The sequence below is a fragment of the Camellia sinensis genome, chromosome 13, assembly GCF_055761805.1.
Source record: "Camellia sinensis isolate YWXY chromosome 13, ASM5576180v1, whole genome shotgun sequence".
Lineage (NCBI taxonomy): Eukaryota > Viridiplantae > Streptophyta > Magnoliopsida > Ericales > Theaceae > Camellia > Camellia sinensis.
In genome coordinates, this window is record NC_138973.1 from 59,590,147 (window position 1) to 59,618,113 (window position 27,967).

Genomic DNA, 27,967 nt, shown 5'->3' on the forward strand with positions numbered 1-27,967 from the left:
TTTTTCATATTTTTAATAATTTTATTGCAGCTCTTTTTTTTTTTTAGACGGCACCACACTGTCTTAAAAAACATTAGAACCTTTTTTTTTTTTTTTTGCGACGTAAGCAATGCCGTCGCAAAATATATTGGCAACAGTTGAAACAAAAAACCTTTCGCGAAGGTATTCTTTGTCGTCATAAATAATCTTTTAGCGACGGCATGTCGTGCTGTCTCAAATAATCTTTTAGCGACGACAGGTATCCCGTCGCAATAAAAACACTTTCGCGACGGTATTTTTGCCATCGCAAATAACACTTTTAACAACAGCAACACAATGCCGTCTCAAAAAATCTCAGATTTTTACATATTAATGCCGACAGTAGAATTCCATCTCAAAAAGGCAACTTTGCCATGGCAAAAAAAAAACAACGGCATTGTGTCGTCGCTTAAACCTTTTAGCAACGCCCTTTGTTATGACCCCCCACTTGCCGTCACTAAAAATCAGTTGCCGTCTCAAAAAAGTTTTTGAGACAACATTTTGAGTATTTGCAACGGCATTTTGCCGTCACAAAAAATTGAAATTTTTGTAGTGGTGATGAGAGAGAGAGATGAATGAGAGACAGATAGAGAAGAGAGATAGAGAGACAGAGTGATGAGCGAGAGAGAGACAAAGTGATCGCTAAAAGTCCATTTTCTTGTAGTGGATCGATAAATCGAGAGGGAGCTCAATCAATAGAGAAGAGATAAGGGAGAGAGTGAGCAAGGCGAGCATAGTGGGGGAGAGAGACAAACAGACAAACAAACAGGTATACAGAGAGAGAGAAGAGTGATGAGTGAGAGAGACAGAGAGAGAAAGAGATAGAGTGAGACAAAGAGACAAAGAGATAGAGAGTGAGAGACAGAAAAAGATAGAGAAACAAGAGATAAGCGAGAGATAAACAAAAAGATAGAGAAAGAAAACGAAAAGAGATTAACGAAAGAGAGACATAGAAAAAAAAAAGACAAAGAGAGAAGAGAGATGAATGAGAGAGACAGAGATAGAGCTAGAGAGAAGAGTGATGACTAAGAGAGAAAGAGAGATAGAAGAGTGATGAATAAGAGAGAGAGAAAGAGAGACAAAAAAAAGAGAAACAAAATATGAACAAGAGATAGACAGAGAGAGAGAGAAAAAAAAAAGAGCGAAAAGAGATAAACGAGAGAGAGACAGAGAAAGATGAGCGAGAGAGCAAGAGAGATAAAGAGAAGAGAGAGAAGAGAGACAGAGAGAAAAGAGAGATGAGAGAGATAAAGAGAAGAGAGATGGACGAGAGACACAGAGAGACAGACAGACAGAGAAGAATGATGAGTAAGAGAGAGAAAGAGAAGAGAGATAGAGACAGAGACAGGGAGAGAAAGAGAGAGACAGACAAACAAACAGAGAAAAGTGATGAGTGAGAGAGAGAAAGAAAAGAGAGATAGAGACACAGAGAGAAAGAGAGAAAGAGAGAGACAGACAGACAGAGAAGAGTGATGAGTGAGAGAGAGAAAGAGAAGAGAAATAGAGACAGAAACAAAGAGACAGGAAGATGAAAAAATGAGTGAAAAGAGAAATGTTATATCAAAAGAGTAAGACGACGTCATTTTTTTTTTTTTGGTGTCGAAAAAATACCGTTGCATTTATTTAAACCATTTTGTGACTATATATATATAAAGCCGTCTCAAAGCCACAATATATATATATATATATATATATTTTTTTTTACTCTTTTTTTTGTAACGGTACCTATTACAGTTGCAAAAAACTCTTCTTTTTTTTTGCGATTACAGCTGGTGCCGCCGCAAAAACTCTATTTTTTTGCAACAGCAATCTTTGCCGTTGCAAATACTTTTTCTTTTCTTTTTTTTTGCGACAGTAATTTTTGCTGTCGCAAATACTCTCTTTTTTCGCGACAGCATTTTCTACCGTCGCAAATATTCTATTTTTTGCGACAGCAAGTTGTGCCGTCACAAAAAGTCACATTTTTTGTGACGATAAGTTGTGCCCTCTCAAAAAGTCACATTTTTTGCAACGGTAAAGTTCTGCCTTTTAAGCCCACTTTTCTTGTAGGGTATATTTAATTCTAAATATCTATATGTATAATAATAATAATAATTTTGATTTTCTTTATGACAAAAAAATGTGTGGTCTCAATGACATACACAGTCCACAACATATAGATGCAATGTGGGGGGAAATGATTTTTCATAATGGACAAAGGAAACAATGAGAGGAGCATTCATGCTTTGTGCACATATTTGATTGAAGTATTAAAAAGGGAATTGACTGAAAAGGGAATATGTGGGGTTTATCAAACTATTAATAGGACAAATAACAGTGTAGTGGAAGTTAGAAAAATTAATTAGAAAAAAGTTGCAAACATTATAAATATTCATAATAAAAATTATAATTTCTTTATTTATGTGTAATGATTTTTAAAAATACCACTGACTCGTAATTTTTTCTTATTAATATGGTGTTTGGTGTTTGATTATGAGATAAGGGAGACGAGATTAAAGAAATGGATAAATAGTTTCCACAAGATAATCCAATTCAGTGTTTGTTTTTGTATGGTACTAAAATTTGGATAATTTTAGTATTGGTATGGAGAATTCAATAGGAAAAAAATAAGGGAAGTAAATAATACCATATGTAGTGTCCATATAATTTTTTCTATCCAACATTAAAAAAAATATATCTTTTTATTTCATCCTAATCGAATATAATAGCTCACTCATTCAATTCAATTATTTATCATCCTTCATAACCATATATATGATCTCATCATATATTTAATCTCACAGTATAATTTTATCCTTATAATCCTGTATGAGCACGAAATAATCTTCTCGTATAATTTTGTTGATCAAGTTTGCACTCCTTCAAACATCGTCGCTTTACTTCCTGAAAACACAAACGTGAGCTAGCCGGCGAGTGTGTGCCGGATACCTCTCCGATGCCTAAGTCAGCAAAATAGACAATAGTCAAAAAGCTCTGTGTATTCTAAAGTAAGAATTTAGATACCTCTACATAGGTCCTTGTAACGACTCCATCACGTATAATGATTAGTACTTGATTAATTACGAGGATTTGAAATTTAATTGCCGAGTATCATAATTTAATTTGGGATTTATAAGGATTGTGGGATCTGGCTCGTATATGATTCTATTAAAGAGTTATTTTGGAATTAGAAATTAAGGGTCCAAATGGCTTAAGGAAGTGAAGTTAAGAAGTTGAATCAATCTAATTTTAATTACGGGCCCATTTGGGAGTTTAATTAAATATTTGATTTAGTTTAGTGAAATTGAGATTCGATTAATTAGGTCCTAATTGGAGTTGATTAAGTCATGAGGATTGAGGATTGTGGTTATTATAAATTAAATTTAATTATGATGTGCCCAATTTAAATATGTAATTTATTGATGCAAATTTGAGTCTGATCAGAAATTGAAGGCTTGGATGATTTGGGGGAACAAAATTGATAATGATAATAAATTTAATTTAATATTTGAAGCCTTTTGGGAGTCTGACTAAAAATCTGATTCGGATTAATAAATTTAATATAATTAATTAGGCTATAATGAAAGTCAAATTAGATTGATTAAATTATGTGAGATTTGTGATTAGTTATAATTAATTTAATCATGGGCCAACCAAGATTTAATAAGATTAAATGATGCTTAATTAAATTAGAATGTGATTTATGTACTCAATTATTCCTACTCAATTAACTTGATGGAGCCAAATTGGGAGAGTTTCTAGAAGAATTGAAAAAGTGGTGTGTGTGTGCGCGCGCGCACCGTATATCCCTCTGCTGGAGCCTATTCAATTATTTGACGCTCCTATCCAATTCCTTGACATTCTAATAAAGAGTGAAACAAGAGAGGGAGGGAGAAAACCGTGAGAAGAAGAGAAGAAAAAGAATTCAAGTTTTGTGCTGAAATTGAAGGAAGAACTTAAGAGACTCAACAAATTAAAGTTCTAGGTAAGAAAGTTTAAGCTTGATTCTTATAGATTAATCATTTAGCAATTGAAATCAAGGGGTAATTGGGTTTAATTTCATGATATAAGAAAAGAATGTAGAAGATTTGAGTTAAGTTTAATAATTAAGAAATTGATGTTGTGATTTAATATTTGGGTTTGATTTTCTTCATCCTTCACATATTTTTAGTTTATCCTTACATGCATTGTGAATTTTCAAGATTTTAGAATTTAATTCATATTTTAAAGGTTATGAGCTTGAGATTAAGTTGTGATATAAATTAAGAAGTCAAATTATAAATTGATTGAGGGTGGATTTGAGAGAATTAAAATAGAAAGTTGAGGATTAATTATATAAATTCATAGAAATTGGGTCTTGCATGTTTAATCAAGTTAGGTTGAAAATATGAGTTATGGTTCTTTAAATTTGTTATATTTGAGTTTAATTTTGATAATCATTCATAAATTGGGATCTACAAATTACATGCAACAAGAGTTTATTAAAGATTTGGCCATACAAATGAGTTAGGTTAATGATTATGGAAATCAATTTAGAAATTAATTATTTTGCATTTAATTTTTGTAATCTTGCATGAATTTGGGCCTTATTTCTACATGCATGTAATTTGAAAGAATTAAAGAATAAATATGGGTTTTGATTTTAATTATTAAACCATGCATGAAATGTAATCTAAGAGTTTGACTCAAATTAAACATATTTTGGAACATCTATGACTATGAATTAAATTGAGGTTAAAATAAATTGAGTTAAGCTTGAGATTAAGGAAATAAGTTTGAGAAAATTTATCAAGTAAGTTAAATTTGCGTTATTCCTCATGAATTTGGATTTCATCTTTACATGCATCATGAATTAAGAAAGTTATGGAATCAGTCTCATGGATTTTATAAGAAATAAGGTTTTAAGTAAGAAATTAAGTAGACTCATAGTTGTGGAAATTAATTTGAAAAATTAATTGTTTTGATTTGATTTTGTAGTATTTTCTTGTTATTTTGAAGAGACAAAGGAAATGTTTTAAGAAAACCAAGTTTATGAAAATTTGGAATTAATCCTAAAGTTTTGATTTTATAATTAGATTTTTATTTAATCCATGCATGTGATGTAATCTAAGAATTATATTCAATTTAGATACATTTTAGAACACCCAGGATTATAAATTAAGTTTTTGGTTAGAAATTGAGTTAAGTTGAATATCTAAGAAATTGATTTGTGTAATTCATAGTTAAGTTGATTTTGTCATTAATAATAAAATGGGATCTATTTGTATTACATACGTCATGGAATTTCAAGAGGTTGGGAAGTCTAATTTATATTTTAGAATTGTGGGTTGATGTAAAGAAGATGAGTTAAAACTAGATTTGGACCATTGGAGCATGATTTTGAATGAATGATTTCTAATTAAAAGTGTTTACTAAATTATCCAATGGTTCTCCATTTTTGTGTACCAAAAATACATGTTTTGAGGCTTTAAATATCAAATATGAACTTCAATTACAATTTTGGAAATTTCAGAATTTGTGTATCGAGCTCCCATTAGTTTTTTCAAATTTTGCAGTCCGTGACCAAAGTGGCGCTCGAGCGGAGACCCATTTTCAGCATATTTTGAAAAATTGCATTTAGTTCACATTTTTATTCTCATCTCTTTCCAAGGCATTCTAGACATGATTTATGACTCAATAAAGATTAATAAGCTACCAATCAACATAGATTAGTTAGTTGAAGAATGAATCATTGATCTAGTGGTAGTTGTTTAAGAAGCCAAGTAAAAGATCAATCTATTGGGAAAAGAAGGGCTTAGTAATGAAAGAATATGTGAAATAAGAACCCGGTTTATTTGAATGAGAAAGAATAAGCATAGTAGGACTTCGGACTGTTTAGACGGAAAAAGACTAGGAAAGTCAAGTTTGATCAAGAGAGTAATATTGTATTTCAATGTGTATATGTTATGTGCTTGTGTCGCGCCATTGTCTGCCTGATTTATCTGATATGTCCAGTCTGTCTGATTTGCTTCTGTAGCCATCTGTGAGTAATAACTTAGTAAAGTTATGTTCAACTGTACTTATTTTCTCTGTGACAAAATGAGATCTGTTTTCTAAAATGATATGTTCTGTACAATGAATGATTGTCCAATTTCTGATATCTATTCGTGACATCCTTAGTATCATGTGATATCTGTTAGCTGTTACCTAGTATCGGAGGTTCCTTTATGGAACTTAATCTGTCAGCACTCTGTTACCCGTACCGGAGGCCCCGTCATAGGGGCTCAACTTCTGTTCTGTTACCCGGATCCAGAGGTTCCTTTATGGAACTGGTTATTCGTAACCTCACGTGTATATGTTCTGTTCTGTTATGTTCTGTTAATGCTAATGGATGTATCACGTATGCTTGCGCATGACTTATGATTTCTGTCTGTATATGATCTGGACAAAGTATGATTTTGATATGAAACTGAATGTATATGATTTGGACAAATTATGATTTTGATATGAAACTGAATTATGATTTCTGAATCTTTTCAGACTCATTCATTGAAACTCCTTTACTCTGTTATTGTTCACTGAGCTTTCGCTCACAGTTTATATAATGTATATAGGTGAGTCGGCGCGTGATCAGGGCCAGAGTTTACGGCTTTCATTTTTGTTTTTGTCAACCAACCTATGTGCCTCCCGTGGAGGTCCCGGATATGTCAAGTGATTATTGCTATGTGATTTAAAGTTTAAGTTCTGTTTTCTTGTTTGGTTAAACCAGTCTTGTGTATTTTCAAAAAGGTGCTAAGTCCTTTTTGTCTGATCTGTATATATATTATGACGTAGGGATGATGTGTATATATGTATATACAAAGTTTAAAATTTTTCTGTCTCATATAAGTCTGCACAGTTCAATGGACGTTGTATATTGTTGTTTGCTTCCGCTAGCCCCTAATATTATGTTAATCTGTCTCAGAGGCCTTCGGTAATCCTAGGATTACTGGCCGGTTACGATGCTAAACCTGTAGGGGCGGGTTTGGGTCGTGACAGTCCTGCTATGAGCTTCTATAGATTCTGCCTGGCCCAATCTTAGTAGTATTCCAACTCTCCTTATAAGAGTCCTCCTAGGAATCACACACCCTACTCACTACCAACCAAGTGAGATGGTTTGCATAATCCTAGTAGGACTTTACTCTCCTTAGCAAAGTCCTCCTAGGAATTACATTCCCAAGGATAATGCATATTCTGATAACTCCTTACTCATTGCTTGTCTAAGTGAGATAGTTATAACTCTTACTCTGGCTAGCACAAGACATAACCGTGCTTACACAGCTCGGTGTTAATTAAGTCAATTTAGTCAACCTAGTCTTTAGAATGACCTCCTACCGAGCTATCTCTTAGCTCGGTCCGATTCCCACAGATACCTCGGTCTATGACTGCTAGACCAAGCCACTGATAGCCCACATTTAACCGAACCAATGCGACCAAGGACCAAGGCTACCGATATAATTACGTCGGTCTGTGGCTCGGCCCAAGACTATATCTACCTCGGTCCATTCCGACGGACTTACTCAGCTCGGCCCAATTTATGTATAAATTACCTTCTCAATTGCTCCTTAATTCCATCTGCGTAGCATGATTGGGATTATTTTCCTCCAGCTGAGCTAAGAACGTCCGATTCTGCCGAGCTAGAAAACTTGTTCGGTTTCAATAAGTCTTGTCAGTTGCTCAACATGTCCTTTTACTAATCTAGCACGACGCCATTCCTAAGATATGTGGCATGCCCCCATTATCCTCGTTCTCCTGTTACAGCCGTCATGCCAAAAATTTGAATAGTCTCGCCTTTCTGCCTTCAACGTATATACCCTTCGAGTTTTGCAATCGTCCGGCGAGTCGTTCTTTCTGTGTAACCGGGCTATATGTCCCACCTTTTGCAATCATCTTCCAATTAATGAAAAATTTTGATCTCTTGGCGTGGTTACTGTGTTTCTTTTTCAATGTTTTGCATCATTCCCACTGCATGTCCAGCCAAACTAATTAGCTTGGCCTTACCTGATCTTGCCGCCCTTCTTTGGCCGAGATACGCATCTTGGCTGAAGAATTCAAAAAACTTGTTGGTAAAACCTGCCAACCCGCTTTGGCCAAGGTAACTGTCATCCCAGCCAAAGAGTACAAAAAATTTTGTTGGTCAAACCTGCCAACCTACTTCGGCTGAGGTAACTACCATCTCGATCAAAGAGTTTAAAAATTTTGTTGGTTAAACCTGCCAACCTGCTTTGGCCAAGGTAACTGCCATCCCGGTCAAAGAGTTCAAAAAAGTTTTGTGGGTCAAACCTGCCAACCGCTTTTGCCCCCAAATTGTGTAAGAAATCTAGAAAATTTTGTTGGTCAAACCTGCCAACCGCCTCTGCCCCCCAGTTGTGCAAGGAATCTAGAAAGTTTTGTTGGTCAAACCTGCCAACCATCTTTGCCTCCCAGTTGTGCAAGGAGTCTAAAAAACTTTGTTGGTCAAACCTGCCAACCGCCTTTGCCCCCCAGTTGTGCAAGGAATCTAGAAAGTTTTGTTGGTCAAACCTGCTAACCGCCTTTGCCCCCCAGTTGTGCAAGGAATCTAGAAAGTTTTGTTGGTCAAACCTGCCAACCACCTTTATCCCCCAGTTATGTAAGGAGTTTAAAAAACTTTGTTGGTCAAACCTGCCAACCGCCTTTATCCCCCAGTTATGCAAGGAGTCTAAAAAACTTTGTTGGTCAAACCTGCCAACCGCCTTTGCCCCCCAATTGTGCAAGGAATCTAGAAAGTTTATTTCATAAATTACTATATCTACCTCGGTCCATTCCAACGGACTTACTCAGCTCGGCCCAATTTATACATAAATTACCCTCTCAAATCCTATTAATAATCTCATCGTATTTTATCTCATAAATAAAAAAATAATCTCATAGTATAACTTTATGATTATAATCTTATTAATAATCTTGTCATATCTAATCGCATAGTATAATTTTATCCCTTACAATCCTATCAATAATCTCATCATATCTTATCTCATAAATAAAAAAATAATACTACAATCAAACGGATTTATATATATTGATAGATATTTATGATATTTTATCTTGAAAATTTATAGTATAAATAATATTGAATCAATTTTAACAAATTTTCTCATCGTATGTGATAAAAGTTGTGGTCCCTCCATCTGCTCTATCAATTAAAATAAGGTCATGCTATGGGTACCATATGTACCTTATTATATATTTTTTGTGGTAAATATTATGTATTTTTGTAGTAAATATTACTTATTTTTTTAGTAAGAGTTACATCAATTTATTGTTAAAAAATGAAGGAACTCATTTTGTGAGTGTTATGTTGTTGTTGCTGTTGGTTTTTTTTTTTTTTTTTTTTGTAATGTTATGTATTTTTTTAATCTAAACATTTTCTAATCATAAAATGTGTAACAATACCACAAAATGCATAATATCACCATAAAGATGAGTAACTTTGTTTATAAACTACAAATTATCATAACTCCTACAAAAAAATATAACATTTATCATAAAAATACATAACAAACATCACAAAAACATATTTGAAAAAATGTATATAGTACACACCCTTAGAAAGATATATAACATATAATTTTCCATCAAAATAACACTACATAATGATAACACATAAGGGCTAAAAAAAAAAAAAATTAAAAAAAGGGCAAATAAGGGGGAAAAAACCAAAAAAAGAAAAAAAAAAGAAAAAGAAAAAGGGTAAAATGGTCATTTTAGGGACACAAATGAAAAGAGATGCATCGCCTCTTTATTAATACTAGTGGTTGGGCACGTGCCTTATATGTGGCACTTGATTTTTCATCAACTGTTAGTACTATAATTATATATGTCTCTTAAATTGATATGTGATATGTATATAAAATATAGAGATTTATATGGATAAATTGATCTATATCCAAAATACAACTAAACAAGAAATGAATACATATTCAGTTAAAGAATTTAAATGACAAATGAGAAATTTTATAAGCATAAATATTAATTTATAGTTGAATTGTTGAGATTACAATCTTATCTTAAAAAATAAACAATAAACAGGTTCTCTAAATATATAGTATTACGCAAATCTGTTTTCTATTAATTTCCCACTTTAATTTTCCATAATCCATACCTGTAATACAATTGAAAGAATGAAATTAATTGTACAATTATACAATTTTGTTTGATCGTTCATCTCATAATACAAATTCATTGACCCACGATTGCATATTATTTCCATACTTTTAGTGTAAGAATGCATTAATATCAATATGTAATATATTTTTATACATCAAGAGTTGTTGAGTCTCGTTTCATGTGCTATGAATATCTTGCATGATGAAAAATATAACATTAGTCATTAATATATTTTCATTTATATAGAAAATGTGAAATATTTCACTACAAGAAAAGTGGGCTTATGAGACGGAACTTTTTGCGACGGAACTTTTTGCGACGGCACATTTGTCGTCGCAAAAAATGACTTTTTGCGACGGCACAACTTGTCGTCTCAAAAAATGTGACTTTTTGAGACGGCACAACTTCCCGTCACCAAACAATGTGACTTTTTGAGACTGCACAACTTGCCGTTACAAAAAATGTGACTTTTGAAGACGGCACAACTTCCCGTCTCGAAAATTGTGACTTTTTGAGACAGCACAATTTGCCGTCGCCAAAAAATGTGACTTTTTTGAGACGGCACAACTTGCCATCGCAAAAAATAGAGTATTTGCGACTGCAGAAATTGTTGTCGCAAAAAAAAAAAAAAAAAAAAAAAAGTGTTTTGCGATTGTAATACGTACTGTTGCAAAAAAAAAAAGTTAAAATATATATATATATATATTGTGGCTTTGAGACGGCTTCATATATATATAGTCATAAAATGGTTTAAATAAATGCAACGGTATTTTTCTGTTACAAAAAAAAAATAAAAACAACATCGTCTTACTCTTTTGAACATTTCTCTTTTCACCCATTTTTTCATCTTTCTATCTCTCTGTCTCTGTCTCTGTCTCTCTTCTCTTTCTCTCTCTCACTCATAACTCTTCTCTGTCTGTCTGTCTGTCTCTCTCTCTCTATGTGTCTCTGTCTCTCTTATCTCTCTCTCTCTCTCACTCATCACTCTTTTTTGTCTGTCTGTCTCTTTCTCTCTCTATGTCTCTGTCTCTCTTCTCTTTCTCGTTCTCTTTCTCTTTCTCTCTCTCATTCATCACTCATCACTCTTCTGTGTCTGTCTATCTCTCTCTCTCTTTCTCTCTGTGTCTCTCGTCCATCTTTCTTCTCTTTATCTCTCTCATCTCTCTTATCTTTATCTCTTTCGTTCTCTCGCTCATCTCTATCTGTCTCTCTCTCGTTTATCTCTTTTCGCTCTTTCTCTCTCTCTCTATATATATATATATATCTTTTCATCTACTTTTTCATCTTCCTTTCTCTCTTCTCTTTCTTTCTCTCACTCGCCACTCTTCTCTCTCTGTCTGTTTGTCTATCTGTCTCTCTGTGTCTCTCACTCATCTATCTTTTCTCTCTTCTCTTTTTTTATCTCTTTTCTCTCTCTGTCTCTTTCGCTCATCTCTCTTCTTTTTATCTCTCTCGCTCATCTCTCTTCTCTTTATCTTTCTCTCTGTCTCTCTCGTTCATCTCTCTTCTCTTTATGTCTCTCTCGCTCATCTCTCTTCTCTCTATCTTTCTTTGTCTCTCTCGTCCATCTCTTTTCTCTCTGTCTCTTTTCTATCTGTCACTCTCTATTTCTCTCTCTTTCTCTCTCTCTCTCTCTTTCTCTCCTTCTCTCTCTCTCCCTCTCACTGTGTTTGCGTTGCTCACTCTCTCACTCTCGTCTTCTCTATTTACTGAGCTCCCTCTTGATTTATCGATCCACTACAAGAAAATGCACTTTTAGCGACCACTGTCTTTCTCTCGCTCATCACTCTATCTCTCTCTCCTCTATCTCTCTCTCACTCATTTCTCTCTCTCACTACCCATCTCCTCTACCACCTTCACTACTACTGCAAACGCCATTCCACCACCACCACCACTACTACCACCACTACCACCACCACTACTACTACTACTACTATCATTACCTCTCTTTCACCCATGCCACTCCATTTACACTACCACTACCACAACTTCACCACTAATCTCTTTCGCCATCACCATCACCACCACCATCATCTCTTATCCACCACCTTCACCACTGCTGCCGCTCCCTTTCCTCTACCACAAAAAATTAGTTCATGATTTTTAGTAACCAAAAAAAATAGGCCACAGAAAAATATTTTTCATTGACTACAGAAAATTAACTTTTATTTTAATGAAAAATATTTTTCATTATAATATATATTACCCCTACTTCTACCAAATAAAAAATAATATTATTTTTTTTCATTAAAATAAAAATGAAACAAATAAATTTTCAATCTTAGTAACTAACAAGAAAAAAAATAAAATAAATTCATTAACTACAAAAAAAATATATATTTTAACAAAAAATAAATTTATTTATTTATTTATTTTTATTTTTATTATTCATTCCCGCCCCTTTATTTTTTTCCATTCTCGCTCCCCCCTTTATTTTTCTCCCATTCCCGCTTCCACACCCCCCCAAAAAAAATCCCAATTCCAAACCCAAAAAATCCCTAATCTCTTCTTCCCCCCCCCCTCTCTCTCTCTCTCTCGATCGACGGCGAGCGGCGGTAGACGACGGAGAGCGGCAAACGAGGGCGAGTGGCGGCGGATGACTGCGAGGAACAAACGAGGCTGCTGTGTGAATGGAGAGCGGCAGACAAGGTTCCCTCTGTTACAATCATCGTCTATATGAGATGGTTGGCATTATTTGTTTTGTGGTCCCTTGTAGAGGCTATTGGACAAACAAAATATGGTTAGGGCTTTCAATGTGAATCTATGTTTCTGAATGTGATGAAGCTTTGCTTAGGTTTCATATAGTTTGGGATTTGTTAGACTTACAAGATGGGGCTTTTAGATACAGATTGAAGTGTGGCTTGTACTAATATTTTCAAACCCCCAAAAAACTCAAAAAAATCATTTTCATAACATCTATTGTTGAACTGGTTGAATTTCATTTCTTATCAAACTAATTTAGTTTTTTTTTTAATCCCTTTTTATTTCTTATTATAAACCAACTTGGTTTATTTTTATTTATGTTCTTTTTTTCTTGTGTTGATAAACGGTTTCTATATTTAGAAAATAGTGCAAATTGTGCTGGTTTGGGTGGATTGATTCTAAAACGAGGGATGTTGCTAACAACATCAACAGTCAATGTAGTCTGCATATGATTATTCAATGTTTAGACATAAAGGAGTACAATGAATAACACGATTAGATTTGCAATACTGCAAAGTGGAACTAGGTGTTGTCAAATAAGAGTGCTGTGTATAGTTCACTTTGTTGCAAATTGCATAGTGAGATAGACTCTAGACTCTAGGTTATGGCATGATATCTTTCAGAAAATTTATAGGCAGTTTATTTTATTTTATAGGCATTTTGGAAAATCTGTGAAAACTTTGTTCTTGGTACGTGTACTATAATTTATGTATTTCCTTTATTTTGAGACCTAGTCTTGAGGGCTGCAAGTGAGTTGGTCTAGCAGCAGTTTCAATTCTGCAGTAATTGTGGTTTGCAGAGATAAAAGGAAAATTGTAAAGAAATGTGCATTTGGTAACTTGCGTTGTGCATAATCCATTGTATGATTTGTCCATGTGATGACACTTCTGATTGGCAGTGAAACTTGGACCTGATGGTATATACTGTCTATTAATATATATGCATAAGTATATATGCAGTGTAGAAATATATGATATACATACCCTCAGCTTCTCAAGGTGTTGTTTTTCTTTGCTTTTGTAATGCCAAAAATTCACTCTAGCGAAAGTGGGCTAAACACTTGTAATCGGTGCTTCCAAGTTATGCTATCTCCACAGGTATATACTGTAAGTGCGATTGGCCTCTATGTAGATTACCAAATAATGCTATCTTCATCTAGTTAAGCTAGGCCATTGTTATAAGCTTAATAATAAACATCGACACAAGGAGATGAAATTATAGGTTTCGTTATTAAGATATCTACGCCAGAGAGGGTAGTCTTGCATACGATTTGACATAATCAAGAAAACAGTCCACTTTTGTCTATTGTCCTCCACTATTTTACTTTTTGGTCAGTAGGAACGAACCAACTTCTTCTTTGTTACACCTCTAGCTTTTGATGAATTTGCTCGACTTGATCAACACTTTCTAAACATTGGAATGACACGCGTGGTTTTCCACTTGCCTTTTGCAATTGCAAATTTAATTTTTGGGTAAAAGAAAGAAATAATTGTTCATTGCCATTATTTTTATTGCTTTTTTGGATAAGTTGTCACAAATGGCAATTTGAGAAGCATCCAACACTAACCACTAATATACTATATGCCTCTTTTGATTTTTACTGAATGGCAAATTGTATTAGTCCCAATAGCTGAATTCTGTAGTACTATTTTTTTTAAGAACTATCATGTTGCTACTGCATTGTGCCTATCCCATATCTTCATATTTGTCAGTTCAAAAGGGATTCAAGCAGCAGATCTTAAGATTTTGAGAGAAAAGCTAGAGCAAGAGGTAGTTTTTAAAGCACTTCTTGCTTTAATTTGAAATTTTCCATTTCATTTGTTTAATGTCTTCTCAACATGAAGATCTAAAACATAAACAATATCTTTAAGGGGGGTCCCAATCTAGTGCTGGCTTCTTGGAAACTGAAATTGTGACAATCCTATTGAAAATGGTTGGAAGCCATCATTTTTTCATAAAAGTAATTTTCTTTAGATTATTAACTGATGGTTTCCTAGAAGCAATCTTCAAAATGAAGTTTCAAAACAGGCTCTGAGAATTTATTCCCATCACCCTCCTAAATCACATGCTTGTAACTAAAATATTTCTTTTGCTTACGATGAGCTAATATTCTGTGTATTGGATTTGCATATATCATTACAATGTTGCTGATTCAAGGCTGTGCCAGCATGTGGAGAAGGGTAATGAAGATGGATTATATATTAGCTGTGTGGCTTCTGCAGCAAATCTTTGGGCTGTAATTATGAATGCGGGAACAAGTTTCTGTTCCCAGGTCTATGAACTCTCAGCTGTGTTCCTTCATAAGGTCATTTTTCAAATGTTTTGATGCTATCATGTGTGTGTTTAATTGTTGTATGTTCATACTCACTTCCAATTTTTTGTTTCTCATCAGGACTGGATTATGGAACAGTGGGAAAAGAATTACTACATCAGCTCGATCGTTGGCGCTGTTAATGGAAGTTCCTTGGTTGTTATGTCTAAAGGTTAGTAAAAGAACTGTTTTTATAGAATTTATATAAATAGTTTTCTTTATTCATATATTTGTTGTTTGCATAAACTTTTATGCTACTTTTATAATTTGCATTTTCTCACCACAAGATAAAGGAAAAAATAGCTGAAAGCATGTGTGCCTTTAAGAAGTTGATATATTACCAACAAGATAAGTTAGTAAAGATGCATATTATTGGGGTGACATTTAAGTTTTAGTTTAGGAGTTTGGCTAAGTAAATTTTCACAATTTGAAAATTGCTAGATTTTACTATTCTGATAACTGATTGCGGTAGAGGAGAGAGGATTATTGTTAAATCATAATATCCTTTTCTTTTTTTTTGTGTGTGTGTGTGTGGTAGTTTAGTTAGAGTTTTTTCATGGTGGGCCTATTTTAATTAGGAGTCCGTACAAAGATTGCTTTCTTTAGGTGAATAGCATTGAACTTTATTCTCAATGTAGACAGTCTGGGAAGGAGGGTGTTTTTTCTTCCTAATTTGGTGTGTACGTGTAAGAAAGTTGTATTCAGTTGATGATTTATTGCTTCACTGTGAGGCTGCTAGGCCATTTAAATTTGTAAGAAAGTGGTTTTGTTTTTTCAATTTAAATTTTCGTTTAAACTTGATTTGGACTCACTGATTGATGTTTAAGGCCATTTAAATATGAAATTATCATTGCGGTCATTAGAGACATTACAAATTGATCCCATCAAACGTGTTGTTGGGGGTTAAAAATCTTCCTTGCTTGTTCCTAGGTCTTTTATTTCATTTTTTTTAATTATCATCTTATTTAAAGGTCGTATATTAATCTCTATTTGATGAATAAAGGATTGTAGTTACAACTTACAACATTAGAAAGAACTATGATTTTAAGAAGTCCGTTTTGAGTAGTGTATAAAAATTTGAATCTTCCAAAAGAGCATTTGAAGCTTGCTTAACCACAAATTAACATAGTTATGGAACTCCACGAATAAAATACCTGTTGTATATAGGTCTAGAGGTTTACATCTTGTTGTGTAGCATATAGCTCAGTCTAGGATATATCTACACCTTTATGTGTACAAACATAATATATGCATATATGCCAATTAATTGAAGGAAGATGAACTTTTGTAAAGATACTAGAAGGCTGACATTTCTTTGAAGGTGTCATAACTTATTTCCATTGCTTAATTTTCTCAGAAATGCATTTGTTCTCATTGTTGATTGAGATGTTTAATTATCCATGTGGGATTTGATGACTAACAAAAAAAATGTTGTATTTGATGTTGTTGGGAGTTAGAGCCAGATTTCAGATATAATTTTTATGTTTTTTTGTATTTGATGAGATAGTAATTAAATTTTTATTTTTGTATTTGATTGAGATGTTTAATTATCCATGTGGGATTAGATGACTAACAAAAAAAAATTGTATTTGATGCTATAGTAGTTAAATTTTTATATTTTTTTGTAATTAACATTAACACATAATTATATTGTCATTAATTATTTTTATTTTTATTTTTATTTTTCAGATATTTCCCATGTAGGAGTGTACTTCTTGTGGAATGCATGCCTGTGGAGAATGTGGCTAACTTTTGTTTTTATTATCTACGAAGAATGATGAGAAAAACATTTAATTTTGGTTTATGTTATTTTGAATTATGAACAAAATCATGTATTTAAACATTTTATATGTATTATGAAACATTATGTAGTAAGATAATTTTGTTGATGTGTAATTATGAATGGAAGAATATTTTATTATGGAGAAATTATTATTTTTATACAGGAATTTTTATATTATTATGTAATTATTATGGAGAAATTTTAATATTTTTAATAATTTTATCGCAGGATTTTTTTTTTTTTTTTTGTGACGGCACTACACCGTCGCAAAAAACAAAAAATTTTAATATTTTTATTGATTTTGTTATAGGTTTTACTTTTTGCGACGGCACTAAATTGTCGAAAAAAAATAGAAATTTTATTATTTTTTTAATACTTTTTGCGACGGTAGTACACTGTCGTAAAAAATAGAAATTTTTATATTTTAAATACTTTTTGCGACGGCACCACACCGTTACAAAAACAGTGTTCTTGCCGTTGCAAAAAAAAGACTATTAAAGACGGCATTTTTTGCTGTCTCAAATAACATTTTTAGCGACAGTAAACTAGTGTCGTCGCAAAAAGTCAAGAAATTTCAAACATTATTAGCGACTGCAAAGTGCCGTCGCAAAAGGCAAAAATGCCGTCGCAAAGCATTAGCAATGGCACTGTGCCGTCGCAAAAACTCTTTTGCAACGTCCCTAGCTGCGACCCCCCTCTTACCGTCGCAAAAAATCATTTGCCGTCGCAAAAAGCTGAAATTTTAGTAGTGTTTTTTTAAGAAAATGGAATGATATTGTAGTTTAATATTTTGATTGATATAGGAATTTAATAATTATTTTCATGATATTTATAGATTCATGCCTATAAGTGTTTGTAGAGTCACTTTCATGAAATTATCAAGTTACATAATTTATTATGGCATCTATAAGTAATCAACATATAACAAAAATTGATCGAAACTTTTATTTGATGTACATATTTTCTGCATCATTGAGTTGCTACGATAATGTTTAGGTATCATTTGATTTTTTCCTGTAATTTGACTAAAATGTGTGCATAAGGTACATTGTTTTTCTTGAACTTTATAACAGATAGGACAATTTCTACTTCAACTCATCTAACTTTGCTTGAAAAGCATGTGCAATAGATTTTTTGTAATTTTTGTTTTACCATTTTCTTATTTTTCTTCTTACTCACCATTATAACTGTAATAAAGATATTTTGATGAATAAGAGTTTGAGGGGATATCATATTGTTATGAATTTCAAAATTTATTTTTCCTCAATAATGTGATTTTTTCTAACAGGGAAAAAAAGTGCAATTATTGCCGTGATGGATTTGCAAAATCTTCGTTTGTTATTGAAAGGGTTTGTTCTTGACACTTGTTTGCATGACATGTACGTGTATATATATATATTGAACATAAGTTGATAGGAGAACAATACACAAGTTCGCAGATTTTTCCTAACAAATATAACTATATTACTAAAGTAATACATTTTAGAAAGTTAAAATTCAATGACAGTCACATGTATATTTAGATTTATATATTTTTATATATATATTTATATATGTAGACATTGACATATATAAGATATCACAAAAGTAATATGTGAAATCTTTTGTAATAATATAATACAGATAATAATGAGAAGTTAATTATTCATAATTAAATAGTTGGTTATAATGTAGATATTTAGTATTATATTTTTGTGTGTATGCACAATTTTTTAATTAGATTATTAAATTTACATAAAAAGTGAAAGAAATTTGTGAATAATTTGTGTAAAAATAGAGATTAGTAAAGAAATATTAAAAAAAAGAGGAGTTTATAGTGTGTAGTTTGGTTTGTTTTTTTAAACTTTTGTTTTGATTTTTGATTTTCATTTTTTTTCTATCTTTGATACTTTATTATTTTCTTTTTATATTCACTTAATTTAATAATTTTTTATTTTTTTAATTTTACTTTTAGAGTTAGATTAAATACTTTATTATTTTCTTTTTATATTCACTTAATTTAATAATTTTTTATTTTTTAATTTTACTTTTAGAGTTAGATTAAATACAGCCAGAAAATAAGTTGTTGTGTATTCTTTTTGGGGAAAAAAAATTAATAATAATAATAATAATCAGTACATGTTTGAATTTATAAAAACAAATTAACAATATTTGACTTTTTAATTCTATTTAGATTATTAGGTATTAGATTGTGACGCCCCAAATTTTTTTTTTAAATCTCAAGGGAAATTATATAAACAAAATGACTTAATAAACTAAAAAGTTGACATCTTAATAGGGTAATCTAATTCTCGTACATAACCAAACGCCCAAATAACAATAGATAAAAACTTAAAATTATCCAAATACAACATCAAATGAAATTACAAAGTCCTTAATATCTATTATATAACATAATATAATTTACTCGGCTCTACTCGGGGTTTCAGGTCAGCCAAGGCTCTACGTTAGCGTCGACTCCATTTCAGCTTCAATTATTTTCTCGCCAAGACCTGGCATAAAACGCCAGGGCAACAAAAATATATGCCATGAGTTTTGCAACACAGTAAGAAAACATAACCAACCTACCATTCCTTTTAAGAGAAAAATTAATGAGATTATAAACATGAGATGACAATATAATTGTAAGCATAAATTACAACCATTAAAATAATTTCAATAATTTTAATAAATTAAGTGACACTCGAAATCTCACCAAAGAGATTTAGCTTACCAACCACTAAGCATGGCAACGGTTAATTTGAAACCCTCCCTTGGTCAAATATTCAAGTGTTACCAACCGTAACTACCAGGGATGCCCACGTCCGGAGTTATATACCCAAGTAGTGGCATCCGTGGTCTGCCCCAAGGAAACGGTCTGCCAGGGGTACGTAACCTCCCTGTGTGCCACCAGCACATCCACCCTTATTCCAAAACCAAATACCGAAAAGGGTTCAAATAAGTCCCGTGCCATCTTAGGGTTTCGCAACACAATTTACGTGAGAATTCTCAAAACCAGGGCTCACCCTGAACAACCGGTGTTAACCGTCAACCCTTAATTCCGTACAGTCTTTAAACCAAGACTCACTCCGAACAACTGGTATTAACCGTCAATTGTTAACTTTGTATATGCCGTTAATCATTTCAGTTAATTTTGATATTACTCACAAATAATTCCAAATTTTAATCACAATTGATGTTATATCAACTCATTAAAATTCCCAACATAAAATATTGCACATGTCACACAATAATAAATAAATGTACAGCATTTAAATAAACAATTTATTTAAACCATGGTATGAAATAATAATTTAAATACAGAGAAAATAAACCAAAGTCACACACCTGCATGGATCTTTAATTTACAAGATTAGACTACCACAATATTAAATAAACCACAATACACCCATACATGGATTACTAATTTACTATATTTGATGAATTGGACCAACACAATAACTGATTTTTATCCGAATAAATAATTAAAGTCATGATCTTAAACCTGTCTAGAAATTTTCAGGTTATACCTTAGGTAATAAAAATTATAAATAAATTATTTATGCAGTTCTAAAATTCGTGGAAATGTACAGAATATTCGATAAATATGTTTGGGTCATTTTTCAGAAATAAATTCCCAAAAATAAGTTGTAAATAATTCTGTAAAATTCCCAGAAATTTTTATGACACCGATTTATCACATTTTCTTAAATTAATTCCATACTCAAATTTATAAATCAGATCCACAATCTAAAAATTTAGTATGAAATTAGACTTCTCAAATTTCATATTTTAGTTAGAAATTACCAGATTTGGCTTAATATAGAATTTTTAATAAGCTTTTAAACATATACTAAAATCTGTCTTACAGTAGCAGATTTAATTATAAATTTGTATAAATTCTTACCAAGCTCAATAATTGTTAAGAAAATTCCTGGGTGAACTAGACATCATTCTCAACAACTTTGTAGAAGAAATCATTTCAAAATTTTGAGCATAAAATTGTCTAAAAATTCGTACAAGTTTCTAGCAGATTGAAGAGTTATATAATCAAACCAAATAAAATCTTTAATCATTTTTTTTATGGCACAAATTACACATGCAAGTCTAAATCCAAGATTATATCATGATTTTAAGGCTACTAATAAAGAAATGACCTTCAAATATTTAACATACCAATCACAAATTCACATACAACTATAAACAAAATTTTATCTAAAGTTTTAGCTATGTTAACATATGAACACAAATCTAAATATTTAACAATTAAAAAGAATGAGACAGTTATGAGAGTTTTCTTACTATGTTAGGTTGTTAACGATTTATCGTCCGAATTTGATTTATGATTCTGATCGTAAGATATGATTGTCCTGGCTCCATGATCGTCTCGCTAAAATTTCACATCAATCGGACGCGATCTCACCGTTGATCTGCCATTGGATTCTCTTAGAACTTTTAGTTGTTGATCATCATCTTAGACTCAGAATTTGCAAGATCTAACCCCAAAAATGGATTCTACACGTCGAAAAACCTAAGGGTGGTCATCCCCAAAGTCATAGGACCACTCGATTAACCTAAAGGTACTAGGGTGCACCGTAGCAGCATGGGCCGAGAAACATAGGATAAAATTTAAGCTCATCTTCTCCAAAGCCGTAGCATGCACGAACAGAAGAGACCCAGAAATTTGGTTTCAATGTCCCCAGTTCAAATACTTGTATCTTCTTCATCGTAACTCCGTTTTATCTTATTTTTCTGTCATTGGATTCACCTCACGGCCTAGTTTTTGGTTCACTACTCACACGCCTCGTTCCATCTCTTTTTGCATGCCGTCGGACCTCCAAAATTTGACCAAAAATAAGATTATTTTCCTACCGTCTCGGACATTTCTTCGAACCATCTTTCGGACTCCATAACTTTCTTAATTCTTAACGGTTTTACTTCATTCTTTCGCCAATCTCTTCAACTTACTCCGTACTTCATCTTACATGATCCATTTTTCTCAATTCTTCCCGGAATGGATGGTTTTGGCATGCCGAAAGTAAGCCGAAAACCAACTTTTTGAAATTCAAAGTAAACTTCTCTAACTTTGTTTCTTTCTCCTCCATCTTCCTTCTTTTTCTCTTTCTTCACCTGCAACACTTTGTGAATGGTGGTTCTAGATGATAATGGAAATAGGTGATGGTGGTGGTGGCGGTCCGACGGTGCGCCAATGGTGGTGAAGTTTGCGGGTTGGTGTTTCGGATGATGATAGTATGGGTTGAGGCCATGGCTATGGAGGTTGGGGGAGGAGGAAAAACATAGATAAAGAAGGAGAAAGAGAGTTTTGAGAATGAGAGATGGAGGGAGAGAGAACCGAGAGAGATGAAACTGGAAGTGAAGAAAGGTGAGGAAGACTTGGGCTCAATTTATGGGCAAAATGAGGAAGATGAAAAGAAATAAAAATGAGAAATTGAACACCTGGTGGTATTGCATGTCCACCACATTTTTGATGTATAAAATGGTTGCACGTTGAAGGTGGAAAGTGAGAAAACCTGGGGAGCAAGCCCATGGTTTTTCTCCTTTTTTTTTTTTTTTTTTTTTGGATTGGATTTTAGTACAGAAAATATTAGGTTCTAGTGTAATTTGACTACAAAAAAAAAATGTAAAGAAAAATATAATAAAAATATCATACGGTTCAGAAATTAATATTGAGTAATAATATAAAGTCAAAAATATTTTATTTTATTTTGTTTTGAATAAATTTTCAGTATAAAAATATACAGAATATTAAATTCAAAATATTGTGAATAATTATATATTATTTTTATTATATAAAAAATACGGGGTTTCACATAGATTTTCATGTAAAAGTATAATTTAAATATAAAATATGAAGAAATTTCAGTATCTTTAATCACCAAAACTGAGAAAATATGAAAAATTAAAAACTAAAAAACAAATTAAAAAAATAAACCTATGAAAGTGGTTCTTATTTAGAATTTTGACACCATACATTCATTATTAAAATACTATGTAAAATATTACAATTCATAAAATATAATTTAAACAAAAAGAAAGTGTATGAAAATAACCTGCGAATTTTTGAGATGCAACACAAATCTTTGTTTTAAAAATGCATACACTTTTCTCTGTTTAGATACGAACGAATGTATACAACTTTAAGATCTAACCAAAATTATTCACAGTGATTTAATCCATGATGGATAATTAATAATATTATGCAGATCAGTATAGAAACAGACACAGTAAATAAAAAAGTAAATATTTTTTATTTTTCAATTATCATCAATGTAAAAAATAAAGAGATGATTTTTTTTTTTTGGATAAGAAACGAGACGATTTGATTATTTTTATATAAGACTTTTAGAAATAAATATATCATTTTTTAGTGTTCAACTTAAAAATAAAGAGATAGTTGATTTATATAGAACTTTTCATGACTTTTAAAAAATATAGTAGATTTGAAAGAATAAAAATAGAATTTTAAAAAATAAAAAACATTCCAGACTCTTCATACTTTTATTTTTATTATATATATATATATATATATATTAGTAGTAGATGGATAGAAATATCACCATTGAGCCACCAACAATCACAAAGTAAACAAATAATTTTATCTAAACCACCAACAATATTATAGGCACAATTTTTTTGGTATAAATTTGTATATTAAATGGTTTTTTTCCCCTCTCTCTCTGTGATAACTAGGTATTAAGGCCAATTTGTACATACCTTAGCTAATATGGTGTTCTGAAATTAAATATCGGACAAATTTTCAATAACCTCTTAAAATTATTCAAAATTTTAAATTTTATTCTCAAATATTTTCCGTTCAACCAACCTCATATAAAATATTACTTTGTCAACATGACAATTTTCAATGGTGTGATGATAACATAACATGTTATGGACAAATTGGTGTATATAACATTATTCAACGACAATTTTATTGTACAAAAATAAGAACATATTTACTAAAAAAAACGTTAACATTGGTATGTATGTAAAAAAACATATTAAAATATGTAAAACAGGTGTTAAAATTTTAATCTTTTATAATTTTAACAAACTTTTAAATAGGGGTATAAATGGTTTGGTATAGTCAGTGTTGAGAGTATATTTTAGTACTGAATCGATCATTGACCATATGCTACGATTCGATTTTCGGTTTGATGTAGAAGAAAAATTTAGATGAAGTTTTAAAAGGTTTTATGGTAGATTATAGAATTTTACATTAAAAATAAATGAAGAAAATATATAAAAATTGCTCTATAAATGTTTTTCTTCTTAATTTTTATCACAAAAGTATATTATATTAGTTATTTCTCATATAATATTCAAGAAATTATAATATAAAAATATTTAAATATAATATTCGGTCGGTTCAGTTTGCATCGGTATAAAAAGTTTTAAAATTGAAACAGATCATATGTTATAAAAAATAGCCGAAAATTAATTTTTTTGCCGATTTCGATCGGCTGACTCGATTTTATCTATTTTTATTATATCCCTACTTCCAAAGAACGATCGTTAGCTAGATTTACTATGAAATCATAAGTTAAATTTATGGTGACAACAATTTTATCCCCAGAAAAATTTTAAAAAAAATAATCACATAAAAATGAAGTTATGAAAAAGAAATTGCATTTAATTTAAGCAAAGAAAATCCATGCAATCCAAGTATGTACATGAAACATATACAATCTACGCGTCCCACATTTAATACATATATAACCCCCTAATTAAATAAGCTAACATGCGCTTTGTTTGTTGCAAGACAATTCCATCTCTTTTTACTAACTCACTCTTCCCACATTAAAATCATCTTTTTGCTAACTCTTCCCCACATTAAAAATCAATCGCCAAACAAGGTCTTGGTCGCACAATAAAAAAAAAAGACGCTTATTAACAATGTAAAAACAAATTTATTACCAAAAGCGTAAAATTAAAAAAACTGTAAATAAATTAAAAAAACAGTCCACTTTTGTCTATTGTCCTCCACTATTTTACTTTTTGGTCAGTAGGAACGGACCAACTTCTTCTTTGTTACACCTCTAGCTTTTGATGAATTTGCTCGACTTGATCAACACTTTCTAAACATTGGAATGACACACGTGGTTTTCCACTTGCCTTTTGCAATTGCAAATTTAATTTTTGGGTAAAAGAAAGAAATAATTGTTCATTGCCATTATTTTTATTGCTTTTTTGGATAAGTTGTCACAAATGGCAATTTGAGAAGCATCCAACACTAACCTCTAATATACTATATGCCTCTTTTGATTTTTACTGATTGGCAAATTGTATTAGTCCCAATAGTTGAATTCTGTAGTACTATTTTTTTTAAGAACTATCATGTTGCTACTGCATTGTGCCTATCCCATATCTTCGTATTTGTCAGTTCAAAAGGGATTCAAGCAGCAGATCTTAAGATTTTGAGAGAAAAGCTAGAGCAAGAGGTAGTTTTTAAAGCACTTCTTGCTTTAATTTGAAATTTTCCATTTCATTTGTTTAATGTCTTCTCAACATGAAGATCTAAAACATAAACAATATCTTTAAGGGGGGTCCCAATCTAGTGCTGGCTTCTTGGAAACTGAAATTGTGACAATCCTATTGAAAATGGTTGGAAGCCATCGTTTTTTCATAAAAGTAATTTTCTTTAGATTATTAACTGATGGTTTCCTAGAAGCAATCTTCAAAATGAAGTTTCAAAACAGGCTCTGAGAATTTATTCCCACCACCCTCCTAAATCACATGCTTGTAACTAAAATATTTCTTTTGCTTACGATGAGCTAATATTCTGTGTATTGGATTTGCATATATCATTACAATGTTGCTGATTCAAGGCTGTGCCAGCATGTAGAGAAGGGTAATGAAGATGGATTATATATTAGCTGTGTGGCTTCTGCAACAAATCTTTAGGCTGTAATTATGAATGCGGGAACAGGTTTCTGTTCCCAGGTCTATGAACTCTCAGCTGTGTTCCTTCATAAGGTCATTTTTCAAATGTTTTGATGCTATCATGTGTGTGTTTAATTGTTGTATGTTCATACTCACTTCCAATTTTTTGTTTCTCATCAGGACTGGATTATGGAACAGTGGGAAAAGAATTACTACATCAGCTCGATCGTTGGTGCTGTTAATGGAAGTTCCTTGGTTGTTATGTCTAAAGGTTAGTAAAAGAACTGTTTTTTTAGAATTTATATAAATAGTTTGCTTTATTCATATATTTGTTGTTTGCATAAACTTTTATGCTACTTTTATAATTTGCATTTTCTCACCACAAGATAAAGGAAAAAATAGCTGAAAGGATGTGTGCCTTTAAGAAGTTGATATATTACCAACAAGATAAGTTAGTAAAGATGCATATTATTGGGGTGACATTTAAGTTTTAGTTTAGGAGTTTGGCTAAGTAAATTTTCACAATTTGAAAATTGCTAGATTTTACTATTTTGATAACTGATTGCGGTAGAGGAGAGAGGATTATTGTTAAATCATAATATCCTTTTCTTTTTTGTGTGTGTGTGTGTGTGGTAGTTTAGCTAGAGTTTTTTCATGGAGGGCCTATTTTAATTAGGAGTCCGTACAAAGATTGCTTTCTTTAGGTGAATAGCATTGGACTTTATTCTCAATGTAGACAGTTTGGGAAGGAGGGTGTTTTTTCTTCCTAATTTGGTGTGTACGTGTAAGAAAGTTGTATTCAGTTGATGATTTATTGCTTCACTGTGAGGTTGCTAGGCCATTTAAATTTGTAAGAAAGTGGTTTTGTTTTTTCAATTTAAATTTTTGTTTAAACTTGATTTGGACTCACTGATTGATGTTTAAGGCCATTTAAATCTGAAATTATCATTGCGGTCATTAGAGACATTACAAATTGATCCCATCAAACGTGTTGTTGGGGGTTAAAAATCTTCCTTGCTTGTTCCTAGGTCTTTTATTTCATTTTTTTTAATTGTCATCTTATTTAAAGGTCGTATATTAACCTCTATTTGATGAATAAAGGGTTGTAGTTACAACATTAGAAAGAACTATGATTTTAAGAAGTCCGTTTTGAGTAGTGTATAAAAATTTGAATCTTCCAAAAGAGCATTTGGAGCTTGCTTAACCACAAATTAACATAGTTATGGAACTCCACGAATAAAATACCTGTTGTATATAGGTCTAGAGGTTTACATTTTGTTGTGTAGCATATAGCTCAGTCTAGGATATATCTACACCTTTATGTGTACAAACATAATATATGCATATATGCCAATTAATTGAAGGAAGATGAACTTTTGTAGAGATACTAGAAGGCTGACATTTCTTTGAAGGTGTCATAACTTATTTCCATTGCTTAATTTTCTTAGAAATGCATTTGTTCTCATTGTTGATTGAGATATTTAATTATCTATGTGGGATTTGATGACTAACAAAAAAAATGTTGTATTTGATGTTGTTGGGAGTTAGAGCCAGATTTCAGATATAATTTTTATGTTTTTTTGTATTTGATGCGATAGTAATTAAATTTTTATTTTTGTATTTGATTGAGATGTTTAATTATCCATGTGGGATTAGATGACTAACAAAAAAAAAATATTGTATTTGATGCTATAGTAGTTAAATTTTTATATTTTTTTGTAATTAACATTAACACATAATTATATTGTCATTAATTATTTTTATTTTTATTTTTATTTTTCAGATATTTCCCATGTAGGAGTGTACTTCTTGTGGAATGCATGCCTGTGGAGAATGTGGCTAACTTTTGTTTTTATTATCTACGAAGAATGATGAGAAAAATATTTAATTTTGGTTTATGTTATTTTGAATTATGAACAAAATCATGTATTTAAACATTATATATGTATTATGGAACATTATGTAGTAAGATAATTTTGTTGATGTGTAATTATGAATGGAAGAATATTTTATTATGGAGAAATTGTTATTTTTATACAGGAATTTTTATATTATTATGTAATTATTATGGAGAAATTTTAATATTTTTAATAATTTTATCGCAGGATTTTTTGTTTTTTTTTGTAACGGCACTACACCGTCGCAAA

The 27,967-nt window shown here is 31.6% G+C and overlaps 2 protein-coding genes and 1 long non-coding RNA gene across 16 annotated transcripts; 2 read left to right on the forward strand and 1 right to left on the reverse strand.

The window, feature by feature from the left end:
* The first annotated feature begins 3,813 nt into the window (after positions 1 to 3,813).
* On the forward strand, positions 3,814 to 27,857 carry LOC114298895 (casein kinase 1-like protein HD16). 7 transcript variants are annotated; one of them, XM_082902324.1, is made up of 5 exons: positions 3,816 to 3,982; positions 25,321 to 25,378; positions 25,766 to 25,913; positions 26,001 to 26,091; positions 27,604 to 27,857. In XM_082902324.1, exons 3-5 carry the CDS (start codon positions 25,851 to 25,853, stop codon positions 27,690 to 27,692), a joined length of 243 nt encoding a protein of 80 aa, XP_082758450.1. In that variant the 5' UTR covers positions 3,816 to 3,982; positions 25,321 to 25,378; positions 25,766 to 25,850; the 3' UTR covers positions 27,693 to 27,857. The 7 variants fall into 7 exon arrangements, with proteins under 7 accessions (XP_082758455.1, XP_082758452.1, XP_082758450.1 ...); XM_082902329.1 differs by lacking the exon at positions 25,321 to 25,378 and having other exon boundaries at positions 3,814 to 3,982; positions 25,783 to 25,913; XM_082902326.1 differs by lacking the exon at positions 25,321 to 25,378 and having other exon boundaries at positions 3,815 to 3,982; positions 25,776 to 25,913.
* LOC114292550 (casein kinase 1-like protein HD16) lies at positions 3,990 to 17,100 on the forward strand. Of its 8 annotated transcripts, none has more exons than XM_082902318.1 (5): positions 3,990 to 6,019; positions 13,889 to 13,952; positions 15,014 to 15,118; positions 15,239 to 15,329; positions 16,847 to 17,100. In XM_082902318.1, the coding sequence occupies exons 1-5, from the start codon at positions 5,943 to 5,945 to the stop codon at positions 16,933 to 16,935; spliced, it is 426 nt and encodes a 141-aa protein (XP_082758444.1). In that variant the 5' UTR covers positions 3,990 to 5,942; the 3' UTR covers positions 16,936 to 17,100. The 8 variants fall into 8 exon arrangements, with proteins under 8 accessions (XP_082758444.1, XP_082758446.1, XP_082758445.1 ...); XM_082902320.1 differs by having other exon boundaries at positions 13,889 to 13,943; XM_082902319.1 differs by lacking the exon at positions 13,889 to 13,952 and adding an exon at positions 14,559 to 14,616.
* On the reverse strand, positions 19,244 to 22,482 carry LOC145806170 (uncharacterized). Its single transcript, XR_014348897.1, has 2 exons — positions 21,222 to 22,482; positions 19,244 to 19,432 (listed from the first exon to the last, which is right to left on the reverse strand). It is a non-coding gene; the product is annotated as an uncharacterized LOC145806170 (long non-coding RNA).
* Positions 27,858 to 27,967: the final 110 nt, after the last annotated feature.